This window comes from Cavia porcellus, unplaced genomic scaffold (assembly GCF_034190915.1).
Source record: "Cavia porcellus strain 051 isolate PalLab524CR breed Dunkin Hartley unplaced genomic scaffold, mCavPor4.1 scaffold_10, whole genome shotgun sequence".
NCBI lineage: Eukaryota > Metazoa > Chordata > Mammalia > Rodentia > Caviidae > Cavia > Cavia porcellus.
Genome location: NW_026947493.1, coordinates 44,640,657 through 44,655,662, shown reverse-complemented (window position 1 = coordinate 44,655,662; position 15,006 = coordinate 44,640,657). Strand labels below are relative to the sequence as shown.

Genomic DNA, 15,006 nt, shown 5'->3' with positions numbered 1-15,006 from the left:
GTTGCTCCTTGTCTCTATACGTAGAGACCGCCTTAATACGTACCAGGTTAAGTCACACACCACACCTCCAGTCACACTGTATCATACTCATCTGAAAAGTGCAGAGACTAACAATATGAACACTGGCCTGGCACACGCCGGTAATCCTAACATTTGGAGACAGAGGTAGGAGAATAGGTGCGAGTTCAAGACTGCTCTGGGGTACATAGTGAATCCAAGACCATCCCGAACTACACAGCGAGTCTCTGTCTTATAAAAGAACATTGGAGAAAACTTCCTGAGAAAGACCCTGCCCTGGCTAATAGTTCTGTAACTGTGGGCAAGTTATTTAAATTCTGCTTCTTCCTCTGTAAGTTGAAGTTAATAATAGAATATTACTATTCTGTAATAATAGTGTTTTCAGTGTTACGTGAAATGATTCATGTTCAGTTCTTAGCACAGGACATACAAATATAGTATACTTACAATGAAAGTTAGCAATTTTCATTAATATCACCACTACCGCTACCAGGCTAGACTGCCTACACTGACCGTGGCCTTTCTAGAATGCAGCAGACTTCCTGAGCCTTAACTAGTATTCAATATGTCTTTGGCAAAATTCACGAATTCCTAACGTATCAATAATACTATAGGTGTGTTCCTAGAAGACAAGATTCATTTCCTTTTATTCTATATTTGCCAATATCATTTAATAAAATGATAATACTGAGGGGACAGTCATAGATTCCCTTGTGGCTCATAACTGTAATATTGTTTTTCTTTGTAACTGATGGCTTACATTTATCTTTCTCTGGATTTAATCACTGTTCCTATCACACTTGCTAATTAACAATTCTGAATGAGTTTTGCTAATACTTGATTAATCTTCTATTAACTATTAATTACTATTCCATAAATTATCTACTCATTATTTATCAACATTTTTGAGGAACAATACAGTTGAAACCTCAAGAAAACTAGTTCTTTCATACTGCCAAAATTACAAGCTATATTAATCTATCATGGTTTGAGAAGTATCTGCTTCTTTGGGTCACTTTACTTTAAAAACCCTATGCTCACTTAAAAATATACTCTTCTCATTATTTTTCTTTTATTCTCATTATTCACTTGGTACTCTCTGGTTTGGTTGTGTGTCGCTCCAGCGTGGTTCCTTTAGTTAGGGAAGTGCAGGAAGCATTGTGACCCTCCTGTTTTCCTAGCTGGAGCACAGCACTTGGCACATAGCAGTGCTCCACAAGTAGGCATATTTTTGTTGTGCTGGTTGTGTTTTATGTTTTATTTCTCCCTCAACAAATGAAAGAATAAACAAATGCTAGTCCTTGACTCTTTCAAGTTCTAAATATTATTATAACATATATTCTTGGTTCTTTATTCTGAGAAAAAATTTCCTTATTCTTAATTTAAGGATACCTGTTCTGATGCTCTTGAATGATTTTCTATGAGCTATGAAATAAAAATTGTAGAAATAAGCTCTACTAGGTCCCAGGTTTTCTGTATCCTACTTCTTATAGATCAGAAGAATCAACTGTTGTTTTTATCCTGTGGTGACCCCAACTCTGGTTTGTAATGATGCTTCACAGATTTTTCTCTATGCTAGTAGGTATGATTTAGTGATTTTTAAAAACATGTGTCTTGTGGACCAGGGGGTGTAGCTGAGTGTGACTGAGCTTGTCTAGCATGTATTAGGCCTGGGTTTAATAGGTGATGCTATAAAAAATAATTAAAAGCCAAATACATTTTATATTTCTAACTCTGTAAGTGCGCCTTTGTGCAAGATCATTTTCTTGCTTGTTTAATTTTTCACTCCAGCTTTGTGAAAAAGATTCCATTATTTCCATCTCATCCATGTATCTCTGAGAGATCAGGTGATGTGATCATGTGCTTACATAACAGGATTTATAAAACCATTTTCTGATCCAAAATACAGGACTTCACTACACCAAATTCGTATCATATTATCACAGAATTCTAGGTCTCTGCATCTATAATTCAACCATCACAGTGTTGGGCTCATTATTTATATTATAAAGGCATTGTTGGTAGAAATGAACTCAGGCAGCCCACATTCCTTCACCACGATGTAGAGCTCATGGTACTAAAAACGTGTATACAATTAAAAAGAAACTAGATTAGACACACACTAAATACATCAAGTGTAAAATGGTCAAGTAGTAAAAGAAAAGTGAAGGGAGAATGTGTTCTTTTCCTCTATAGAGATCACCATTTTTCCTATATAAAATGTGCTGTTGTGTGCAAAAGTGTATTCATTTCTACAATGTTCACATTTATTCTGGCTTCTAATTATTTTTAACTACATAACACAGAGTGTCACTGTGAAAAGTCTACTGACAATGGGAATGAAGCACGTGATTAAAAAACAAATTCTTTCACTTTGGTTATATTTTCTCTGCTCCCTTTGACTATCTTACACAGAAGAGAACCGAACATCTGCAGGATAATGCAGTATGTTAAACACCTACCATTCCCCAAGTAGCTGTCCAGGTCCTGCACAGGTGCAGCTCCTGCAAAACTAATGTGGAAAGGCCAGCTGATGACCTATTGATCATTCCCAGATTATGTACTCACACTGATGCTTTGGTGACAAATGAAAATCTTGAGAAAACTGCCACACATCAATGGGAATTTCAGAAACCCAATACTCAGGCTCTCATTCCTCTGTAACAGAGAAGCCCTTTTCTTAATGCAACATATACATTTTTTGTGAAACAAAAGAGCAAACTATTTGTCTTAATGAACTACCTTACACAGACTCTCACATACAGTATATTAAACATTTGTACTTTTCCTTTAGGAATATTTGAATATCAATATATTGATAGCTGTGATCCAAAAGCCAGTAATCATATGGTCTATTTTTCAGAATAATTTATGGGAACAACCTCCAGATATCTCTCAACATTATTAATTATATAGGTCTTGTCAAATAGACTACACTGATGCAATCTCCCCATACATGTACTGTGGTCCTATATTTTATAGTTGGAGAGCTGGAAGGCAAGGGTAAAGGGGTATTTGGAAAAAAGTGAAGACATGACAGGCAGAGAGGAGCCTTGGAGAAACAGTAGAACTAAATGTACAAGTGATGGCTAACAGTTGGAGAGAGATTCTAGAGGCAGAAGCAGAGTTAAATTGAATACTCCACTCACTCCATCTATCTTAAGGCAAAAAAAGCAATTGCATTTAAAGAGCACATTTTCAGCACTGCACAGGGAATTAGCCATGAAATTCTCATTAAAGATAATGGAAATTTCTATTACAACTTTCAATACATTTTCTGAATGTTCTTGGTGTACGTTTTAAACCTAGGCTTATTAAAAACCAACTGCTGGGCAACAACATTCCATAGCCCTCCCATCTTTCATTAGAGGATGGTAAAGTTCAATTTTCCTTGAACTCTTTTCTTGTACAGGTTAGCAGACACGGAATCGCTGACCTTTTTGATTGGCAAATGAGCACACAGACACTTGTAAAAGTATTTACTGTGCCGAGAATGTGTGTGAATAAGGAGCCACTATGTGTAAGTTAGGAAGTTCAATACCCTAAATCACCAGGTTTCAATCTGCTTCTTCGTATTTCAAACGTTTCAGCCTGCAGTTTTTTCATCAGTTTACCTCCTTTCTATTTTGCTCTTCAGGATTTAACTGAATAGACTAAGTATACTCCCAGATGGCTGAGGTTCTTTAATATCACCTCTCTAGTCCTGTGTCCTTCCACTTACCACTAGACTTCTGTTTTTACCCCTCACCGGTTCTCTGATGATATCAGTACTTAAGGAGGTATCTAGTATGTAGTTTTCATCTGTCAGTCCAATTCTCTGGTGCTGTACCATAATTGTTTTTCACTGAGCTGTTTGCCCAAGATATTAAATAGAACTCTATTTCCATACATTTCTAGTTAGAAATCCTTCTGTTTTATTTTGAGGCACTCGATCTTTGGGCTCTACAGTGGATGGGGAGGTACAGGAAATATTAGTATTATATATGCTGTTATACATTGTCTCTTTTCTCAACTTCTACAGCCAGTAGCTGTGTGCATCAGCTTTCTGCTACTGACAATAACAATTTGAAGCAGAAAAGGTTAGTCTGGGCTCGTGAGTTCAGTGTACGTTCAGCTGCCTCCATCGCTTTTAGGCTGTGGTCAGGCAGGAATATCATGTTGGAAGTCATGGCAGAGGAAAGCTTTGTGATGGCCAACAAGAAGGAAGAGAGGCAGAAAGAGAGAGACAGGAAAAAAGAAAGAGAGGGAGCTAGCCACGGGACATGATATTGCCTTCAAAGGTCTGCTTCCATGACCTACAATCTTCCAACTCCTACCTCATAATATTTCCATGGTATCCAATACCATCAGAATCCAATGCTATCAGAAGCATCACAATTCAATTACTTTTGCAAAACCCCTCTCCATATATATTGCTGCATTAGACATCAAACCTTCAACAGATTAGCTTTTGGGTGTCAAATCAGATCTAAACCATAAAACCAGCTGATTACACTTTCTTCTCCATTTCTTCTCTTAGAATGTCTCTCAATCCTAATACCCAAACTATATTCGCCAAAAAGTCTTAGCAATGTTTTAAATCCAAATCAACTATAACTCTGGAAAGCCTTCTCTGACAGGGTGCCCTCCATTCACGGGGCATCCCCATGTCTGTTTTTCCACAGCCCTTTGACTTGATATTTATATATTTGCAGCATCTTTAGTCTTCACTGACTGTGAATCCACCTGAAGACAGTGAAAATCCAACATGTAATAGTGTAAGAGATGTCACCTGAAAATGTGAATGTCTTTAAAATAAAGAGTTGTTATAAAAGGTAACAGACAAAAGTAAAAGAATTAAACTGAAATATACTTAAAATATTTGATTTTTTCCTATTAACATAATAAGAACTCTTGTATTATTTGTCTCACCTAAATTAGCATAAATTTTAGTGCTTATTTGCCTATTTCACAATTCAGCAAAATCTACAAACCTGGATTCATTTCTACTTAAAAGAATGTATGGAGTAATTTACATTTCCACTTATGGAAAAGAGAATGCTACAAATCTACCATGAGTAGGTTATACTTTTTCTTTCAGAACCCCATACGTCAGTATTTTATACTTTTTATCTTAAAAGACTACAATATACCCTTAGAACAACTTCTTACTAGAAATGTACAACACTCTTGGATCATGAGCTGCAAAAAACATCTATTTGGTTCCTTTTGTCATCTTCATAGGGATTTAGAGTGCAAATGCCTCTCTAATCTTATAACTGCATCTTTTAAAAGATGTTTGTGTACAAAACTAAGTGGATACATTAGAAACTTTCATTTATTTATTAAAGTAATTTATTCTTTGTGTCCCATACGTAAATCTAACCCACACACAGATCCCCAGAGTAAACCAACTCCTGTTAATGTATTCATCTTCACACTGTAGAAAAGATGCAGCCCTATTATTTGCTCTGTTGGAATTCTGATTACCTAAGTCAGGCTGCCTTGAATGTGCTCCTGTTACAAGGTTCTCTATTACCTAATCGGAGTCTACTTGTCCAATTTGTCCTTTGCTGTCATGGTGACGACAGAATAAAATATGAAGAAATAGTCTTTTAAAAATTCAAAGTAGCTTCTAAATTTGTTAATCAATATTAACTGAGTAAAGGTTTTATAATTGCTTATACGAACCAAGAGGTACTATACTGTTATCTTCATTTGAAATAAAAACTATTCTGTTAGCCATATTGACAGATAAATTTCTTTCCAGTTACATTTGTTTTGTTTTGTTGGTACCAGGAATCAAACTCAGGACTTTGTCCTTGACAGGCAGGTGCTTATGCTGCTGAGCTATATTCCCAATCTCCTCTAGTTGTATTTGTATAGTAACTTTTTAATTTCACTTCCTTAAGAAATGTTTCATGTTATACTGTGGTTACATGATGAGTTCTAAAGCTTCTGGAGGGCAAAGGGCAGGCAGGAAGGCCCTGGGAACTCACTACCACTGGTAACCTTGTTAAATGTGAAAATATACCTTAATTTCCAAATAATCTACTAATAAGTGCATTTTGCAAAAAGACCAGTTTTAATTTGGTTTCTAAAACTTTACGTATGGTAAAAATAATTTTCTCAACACATTAAATACAGCCTCACACTGGATTAGGCAGACAATGGCTAGCCAGATGTCATCACTATTGTTTGTCAGATGTGGCAGGCTGGCTTTGCAGATGGTTTCCTTCTCTTACCCACTGGGCTCTATGCACAGGAGGGTTATGATGCCAAGGAGCTTGGTGCTGTATGCAGATGCAGTGAAGAATCCTGATGATGCCACTAATAACCTCTAGATAATGGAAGGCAAGGTATGGTCATTAAAAATGCAGGGCCTTATGTTATAGTAGAGACTCAATCTCACAAGAAATCATGAAACAGAAAGTAATTCACATATACAGATCTATAATCATTGATACATTGTATCAACTTGGTAAGTTTAGAAGCTTAACTTGGCAGTGCTACAGCCTAGGATGTAGAGGACATGCGGGAGGCTGTTTACACCTCAGGATTCCATGATAGGTGACTCATTGTGTCAGCCTGAGAAGTTTTAGAAGTTTAAGGGACTCAGCAGGGGGCCAGGGTATTCACTCTGTAAACAACCTCTAAAAGAGGGGAGCACAGAAATGCTGTGAGTGCTACACCTAGGGTGGGTAACCTCATACAATAAAAGGGAAGTGAAGAAGGACTGATTGCTGGTTGAGAGCTCCACTCTTCACCTTCAGCTAGGACCATGTCTCATGGCTTCTAGTATTGATCATTCAGCTTCTGCCTTGATTCTTCAGCCTTCTGTCCCAGACCCATCAGCCTCCTGATACAGACTTCATGGAACATGCTGTGAGCTACAGACTTTGGATTAAACCCTTTAGATATCCTCTGCATGCTTCCTCATCCAAATCTGTGGCTGACCATCCTAGGCCCATCTTGTAATGTCTTACATATTTGTATGCCTTGTGTTGTATTTGTGTCCCTAGTAAACCCTTACTGAAACAAGGTCTCCACTGTTAAAGATGTTACAGACCAGGCTGCATCTTAGCACCTGCACTCAAGTCAGTCACCTGCCTACCAGGCCACATGAAGGCTTGGACACTCCTGATAACTCATTACCAAAAAGTATAGAGTAAAAAAATGAGGACAAAACTGTTAGGAACAAGTCCTTAGAAGGGAAAGCACTTTGATTCCAGATTTCTTGCCTTTTCTAAAAATTTCTTTGCTATATCCTTTACCCATTCAGGTAGGACTGCAACTTTCTACTCACTCGTTTCCACTAGGGAAGGAGGCAGAAAACAACATAGTAGATGAAAAATACTGTCTTCATTTTTTTATTCTGTAAGTTGAATGCTTTTGGTTTTATAACCTACACAGTACACTGATCCATACTGGTTAAAGTAAAAGAGGCTGGCTATTAAACAGGAGCTGGAATAAAGAACCAAAGCAAAATACCAGACTCAATAGGAAGATGCTACAGGAAGAAACGGAAATTTAGAATTCCCTGTAGCAAGCTTTTTGATTGCCTGCAATAAATAACTGGCATGGGTACAAAAGAGAACGTGAAAGTGACAGTGCTGATTCAACGCTTTAAAAAGATTCAGTTTGGCAAAAAATGACTGCCAATAAACTAGGTATATACACAATGTAAGTCTTTGTAGGAAAAGATACAAAATGCTTTCATTTGTCAATAAAGAGGTATAAATTGAAATAGTATGATAATGTAATTGTGTATCTAGTGAAGAAAAACAATACACAAATGAATTCTTATATCCTGTGCAGACAAAGTAAGGGTACAAATGCTACCTACAAAGCTTTCCACTTTCCTGGTTGTACGGCACAATAAAGTGATCCTTTCAGGAGTCTAAACAGTACATTAGCCAAAGCTTTAAATTCTTTGATGCAGTAGTTCTAATTGGAGATATTTGGTTTTAGCCTAAGAAAATAAAACTGATGTTAAACAGGAACATATAGAAAGATTCCCCTCTGCCAGCATTATGTACAACGGAAAAAGAGATTATATGACTTTAATAAATTGTGGCATATGCAACAGTTGGCATATTAAGTAGTAAATAAGCTATGTAGGTAAGGAAAAAGTCTGTGTTAGACCCCGTGGTTCTGCCATCTGAGAATCCCCGAGACTGAGTAACTCATACGTGAAGCTGAGGCATTTAAGGTGGACAGTCCTGCACGTGGTGAGGCCTTCTTGCTACCATATCCCGGGATGAAAAGGAGATGGACAAGAGGGTACAAGATAGCACAAGACAAGAGTCCAACTCACTATTTAGCAACTCATTCTTGTGATAAGTAACCCATTCCCACGATGATGACATTAACTTACTATGTCTTCATGACCTAATTACCTCTTAACTAAGTTCTACTTCCCAATACTATTTCTTTGGGGGTTAAATTTTCAACACGAACTTTTGGGAACACCTTTAAAGTCCACCTGCACATTTTGAAAATACATATACAACTGCTCTAGCACAAAACATTACTAACCACACACTGTTGATATGTCCTCCAAAATTCACATATTGAAGCTAAACTCTCAGTGGGGTAACAGAAGAGCGGAGAAATTTAGGAGGTGAATAAACCATGAGGTTAGAGCTCTTGGACATACTACCCAGGGTGCCACCTGAGAAGCAGACAGGGTCAGGGTCGCTGAGTCTGCCAGTGCCTTGACTGTACACGTACAGCCTCCCAAACTGTGAGGAAGTAGATTTCTATTCTTTTAAAATCATCTGGTCTTGAGTATCTTGTTATAGCAATACCAGCAGTCTCACATACTACATACTCTAAATAAATAATGCTTCAAATGAGTATTATTTGATAGAAGTTGTAAGAGGAGGCAAAATGAAAAAAGGTACATGTAAACAGAAAAATCTGAAATTTTTTCCCTTTATTAAATCACCTTTCAGTTGTGTTTAGGTTGCTTAAAAAGTAAAAACTTGATTTAAAAAAGAGACCATCCCATTCTTCTAAAATTGAGTAGCAACTGAGAACTTAAACAAAAGTGAATGGCTGAAGAGGATACTATCTAGAGAGTTCATCAGCTGCCTTATGTAGCGTGCACAGGATTATCTAAGAAAGAGAATTTAGCAAAAGCCAGGCTAAGTGCTATGAGATGATTTTAATAATTTATCAGTAATTCTCTTCCCACTAATGGTATATTCACTACTGTTTGCAGTTCTAGCATTGGATTCAAAATGGCATTAAAATATCTAGACATTAATGCTAATTAAATCTGCCTTTTTGTTCCAAAACTCACATTCTTCCTTTTAGTATCAAATGTATACAGTATAATTCAGTAGTTTAAAAATATTTTAGATCACTTTTGACCAATAAAATTAGAAAAGACAAGAAATAGATTAATGTGGATACTGTATGTTCTGGCTTGTGTCTAGATGCTCCCCCAAAGCCTCATGCAGTCAGAGGTGAGGATTTTTCAGAGGTTCCTGAATCTACAGTATGTAACCAACTCATGGTGCTATGCTAGGATTAAGAGTAGGTGATTACTAAATCAGTACATGTACTGGTTTTATACCACCTAATCCTGGTAACCTGGAAACAATAAACAGGACAGACAGAAGCTTGTCTTGTGCCTTGCTTCCTTGCTTTTGCTCTCTTTTCCTTCCCATGATCTGGTTCTACTTTGAGATGGGCCTCAGCCATGCCACCGTCCTTTGGAGCCAAGTGATTATGGACCGAAAGGTCTACAAACTGAGATAAATAATTTTTTCTCCTTTTAGCTTTGGGTGTTGGGTATTTTGGATCAGCACTGAGATAAAAGTAAGTAAGACACAATATTGTTGATTATTTCTTGTCTTGACTTGAAAAGTAAATGATAAAAATAACGTGTAATATTCATTCCAATTAATACTGTGATTCCTCCCTTCTGTTGGAAGATGAAGGCAAACCTCCCTGATTAATGTTTCAGGCAGGTGTGGATCAGCTTGGGTTCTTTTCTTGCTACCTGAATTATTAAAGGATTATTTTAGGAACAGCCTTCCTTGGGATTTTGAATTCCAAAATAAATTAGCACACATTTTATCTTCATAAAAAATCTAAGTGAAGACTTTACTGAAACATTAAGATTATGTTAAATTTCCCATTTATTCTCCATAACAGAAAAAATAAAGATACATTATTTTCAAACAAAGTTTAAATTTAGCACCTATCTTGGATGTATTAGGGCCAACATCTTAATAAGTGTCTCCTGAAGTTAACTAAAACTCTATTAATTTTGAATTAGAAATGGAGTTTATTTTAAAATTTCAGTGCTTCTTATAATTCTAACATAATTCTAACTGCAATGAAAGCAGTACTTATAAAATAGTTCTATAAAATCAACCTGTTTCTCTTATACAACACCTGTCAAATTCTAAAAATGTGCATGGTGACAGTAATCTGGACAACTTGGTCATGGTACTCAGTGCTAAACAGCAGATTTCACTGCATTAATTTTCAGTAAATTAATGTAGAGGCAGAAAGTACATGTTTGTAAATTAAGTTGTAAGGGTTTCTTGGTTGTCCCATTGCATCTGGTCCTCTCACACCTATGTGCTGAGGCTACAACGAACCCCTTGCAGGTTCCTTGAACCCTACTGGCACACTCCCATCTTAGGACATTTGTGCTCAAGACATCTTCCATGAAACATGAGCATAACCTACTCCATTTCACACAGGTGTCCAATGAAGTCTTTCCACCCCACGAGAGGAGGTGCCTCTTATTCCTGTCCTCTTACTCCTATGACTCCTATTCATTTGTGTATTTCTTCCACCTGCCACATAGCACATTGTTTACTCTATCATCCAATTCCATCTAACAGTGCACATTATAGAAAATCAAAGACTTTAAAACTTTCTAATGCAAAAAGCCAAGCATCTAGAACACTGCTGGTGCCTAATTAGTGTTCAAGGGACATAAATGGAAATAATGAATGGGTAAGTGGTAACAGACTGAAGAAATACAGGTCTTTCAAAAAGGAAAGATCCCCAATAGTAAAAAGTTTGTAAAGTAACATTTAGACATCAATCGAGCCGTCAGTAAAATTGTGAAAGAGCACAAACCACATAGCAATTAGAATGAAGGCTTTCCATACATTTTTGTCAACCACAAAAAATGTTCACTTCAGTGAAACAGACTTGCCACATTACATAAGCAAGATCATATTGTGTGGGGCTTTAAAACTAGTTAAAATGGGATTTCACAGATGAGAAGCTGCTGCCTTGAATGGCTCTCTCCTGTTTTTACTTCTACAACCTGATCCATCAAACCTCAGTCTGAACATCACCTTCTCCACGGAAAGTTCCCAGATCTAACCACCTCCAGGAATGGGAATGAATCTCAGACTTTAGCTGTAACTTTCCTAGTCACTGATAGTTTTCTGTGTGTTATTATTCATCATTGTGTGATTTTTATCTTACGTTGTTTCATAATTGTCGGTATTGCTAGCTTTTTGTTATTTGCTATTCATGCTTTATGTCTTCATCACCAATGACCCTGACTTCTAATGAAAGAGAACATAATCTGCAGCATCAACTGCGATTCTTTCCCTGGTTTAAGAACCACACAAATTTGAACGAATGCATGCATGAAAAAATACCATCTTCAAAATCTAGCTGGCATAGAACTAAGAAGAGCTATGTCTCTGAAAGAAGGCGATCTCCCTACTCGAATTAAAAGGATGATTTAAAGTCTATTGTATTATTTTCATCCACAAGATTTTACCTGCTCGTGAAAATGAGAGACGGTAGAAAGGGATGACTGTGGGGAGGAATCTGACTTGAGGATGCTGGCTCTCGTCCCCTACATGAGTCCATGTAGCTGGATGAACTCGTAAACCTGAGTGTGACGGTGGAGCGACTGTGTCAATTTGAGGAAGAGAAGTTTAACTGAACTGGCTCGGCAATTCCTCACCCATGGGTAAGGAAGACTCACCCTGGGGTGCCTGTTGCCTGGATGGTATAAAGGAGAAATAAAAAAGGGGGGATCTGCTTCTGTTTCTTCAGAGGGCTTCAGTATCCAGCTTCACCTTGGACATCATCTCCTGGCTTCCAGCACAGGCTCCTTGGCTTTTGTGGCATAGTCTTCAGCCTCCATCACAGATCCACTGGCCTCCGGAAACGGACTTGCATGGGACACTGTAGTGAGCACCATACCTTCAACTGATCCCTTTGGTCTCCAGCGCGCATACAGATCCTCTGCACTCTTCCTCATCCAATTCTGTGAGTAGCCATTGTAACCCATTCTTATAAATTCTTATATATCTGTGTATCTTTTATTATATCTGTTTTTGTAGTATACATTGAGTGACACACTACTGAATGTAGTATACATTGCTGCCTCAGAAAGAATACAGTTGCCTAGGACAAATGTCTGAATAGGACCTGGCAAATATTTTTCCTTGAGTTCTCTAGAAGAATGTTAAGTGACCTCTTGGGCCATCATTGTTTCTGATATAGGGTGAAGCACCAAACCCAGAACATGTACCTCATAGCACTTGGGTTACAAGGATGTGAGCCACTGGTGGCTGTGAGAAAAGTTTATTAAGCTAGTTAGGTTCAGCTCCTATCAAGACATTCCTAGAGCAAGGAAGGATACATATTTTGTACCTAAAATCTACTGTGGTAATATAAATGCAAAAAGGATAAGATTCCAGGCCACCATGATAAAAATGTGAAAGTGCATTCACTTGTATGACTAAATGATCACTAAAAATACAAGAACCAAAATTAGAAAACATCCAGAATCTTATTACAGATGCATCTGGGTCCTTTAATTGCTTGCACCTTTAATTTCATTTAGACAAAATGTAGACGAGAGCCACCACACAAACTGTGAACTAACAAGGATGGGAAAGGTGGGGACGTTCACTTACCGGTGCACGCCATTGCTGCACATGATGATGTGGCAGGCACCGAGCCTGTCGCACAGCTCAGAGGAAACTGACAGCAGGCCAACCCCAGACGCGCTGCATGCTGTGTTTGCACAGGCAGCTGTGCGTTTGGATCTGATGAATGAGGCTACCAGGCGATAAAGCTCATCCAAAGCATTGAGAGGCCTCATTAGCTGCAGAAAAAGTGAGGAACAGAAAGTTCAACATGTTGAGCAGAAATCCTTTTAGCTGGGTTGTATCACAGTTGTGGTAGCTTTTAATGAATAGTTTTATTATTTTGTTATGGGACTAACAGGACTGGAGACTAAATATAATTACATACCAAGCAAGAACAAGAGTAGAAAACTATGGGAGGTTTGTGACTAAGAAAGTATCAATATGTGTAATCATCTGTTTTTACCTTATCTACATAGGCAGCTTTGGATGTGGAGTTCGGGGGGGAGTTTGATTTGTCCAGGTAGAATGCCCTGTAGGAATACAAAGAATATTTGTTTATTGGTAAACAAAATTTAAAATGCATAAACATGTTCAATTTTCATTAAATTTCTTCTATAGAACTGAATAAAGCTATAAACACTAGGATCAGCGGGGGGATGCACAAACGTCACAAGGCATCCATCCATTCAAACAAACAAACAAACAATTAAAGCTACCACTATCTCCATTACATAGCATTTGGCTTTAGAGCAGAGTTGTCCTTGCTCAGTTTTCTCATCTGTAAGTGGACAGCAGCGTCCATTTGTATCAGAAGATTGTCTAGTAGAATCAAAGATTTATTCAGAAAAAAATGCTTAGAACAGGGCACAGCACAAAATGTGTTTTTCAATAATTGTGATAATATCACAAAAGCTGAAGAAATATGACTATTAGAAAACACTATCCAATTTTCATTTATTGTAAGAATGTCAAATTATAAAATACATACACATGTTCACTTTAATAAATGGTGCTAGAAAAATTGACTTTCCATGGCAAAGATTAAAATTAGACCCTTATCTATCATAATGCACTAAACTAAAGTCAAAATGGATCAAAGATCTAAATATTAAAACAGAAACACTAAATCTACTGGAAGACAAGGTAGGTAGAAATCTTGAAGACATAAGGGTAGGCAGAGAGTTCATAAACAAAATGCAAACCATATGGGAAGTGCTTCAAAGAATCCACTACTAGACTCTCCTCTTATTAAAAAGCTTTGTGCTTAAAAAAAATTATCAACAGAGTGAAAAGAAAACCCACAGAATGGGAAAGAATTTTAGCCAGCTGTCCCTCTGACAAAGGATTTATATTTAGAACATATGAAGAATTAAAAAACATCAGGCCATCAAATTCAAAGACCCAGTCCAAAAATGTACATCTGAGATGAACACGCACTTCTCAAATGAAGAAATACAAATGACAAATAAAGACACGAAGAAATGTTCAGTAACACTGGTCATTCGAGAAATGCAAATTAAAACAACATGGAGATTCCATCTCATGCCAGAAAGCATGGCTGGCATCGAGAAGTCAACTGATAACAAATGTTCGTAAGGCTGCAGGGAAAACAGAAATGCTTCTCCACTGTTGGTAGGAGTGCAGACTGGTGCAGCCACGGTGGAAACCAGTGTGAAGACTCCTCAGAAAACTAGAATTGGAAGTCCCATTCATTCTAGTTGCTCCTCTTCTGGGTATTTTCCCAGAAAAACTGACAACGTCACGCCCCAGCAATATATGTGCACCTATGTACAACACATATTGTGATAATGAAAGGGAAAGAAAGTGCTCAAAGGGAAAGAACAATTGAGATAGGGAAAAGGAGAAAGTTCACATGTATATAGGGGTATGTACATGTATGTGTGTGTATGCATATATATACAAAATAGATAACTATACTACTAACCTGTTAGTTCATCAAAAAGAAGTTTGAGCTTTCACCATTTGATCATTTTTTCACACCTAAATCTTGTAACCTGAACAACTACTTCTAAGATAACAATATGCAATATATTAACTAGTGTTAATTTCCTACTATTTTGTTTTGAAATTCTGTATCATTTCTATCCTTTTTTGTTTTGCTTTTTAAAATAAA

At 37.3% G+C, this 15,006-nt stretch overlaps 1 protein-coding gene across 1 annotated transcript in view; it reads right to left on the bottom strand.

Annotated features, from left to right (window-relative positions):
• Window positions 1-15,006, bottom strand: part of Prex2 (phosphatidylinositol-3,4,5-trisphosphate dependent Rac exchange factor 2) — a 310,793-nt gene that overhangs the window by 27,333 nt on the left and 268,454 nt on the right. The window contains exons 36-37 of the mRNA XM_063257426.1: window positions 13,336-13,402; window positions 12,918-13,108 (exon numbers count right to left, since the gene is read on the bottom strand). Of these exons, the coding sequence (XP_063113496.1) occupies window positions 12,918-13,108; window positions 13,336-13,402 (258 nt within the window). The remainder of the gene's footprint in view (window positions 1-12,917; window positions 13,109-13,335; window positions 13,403-15,006) is intronic.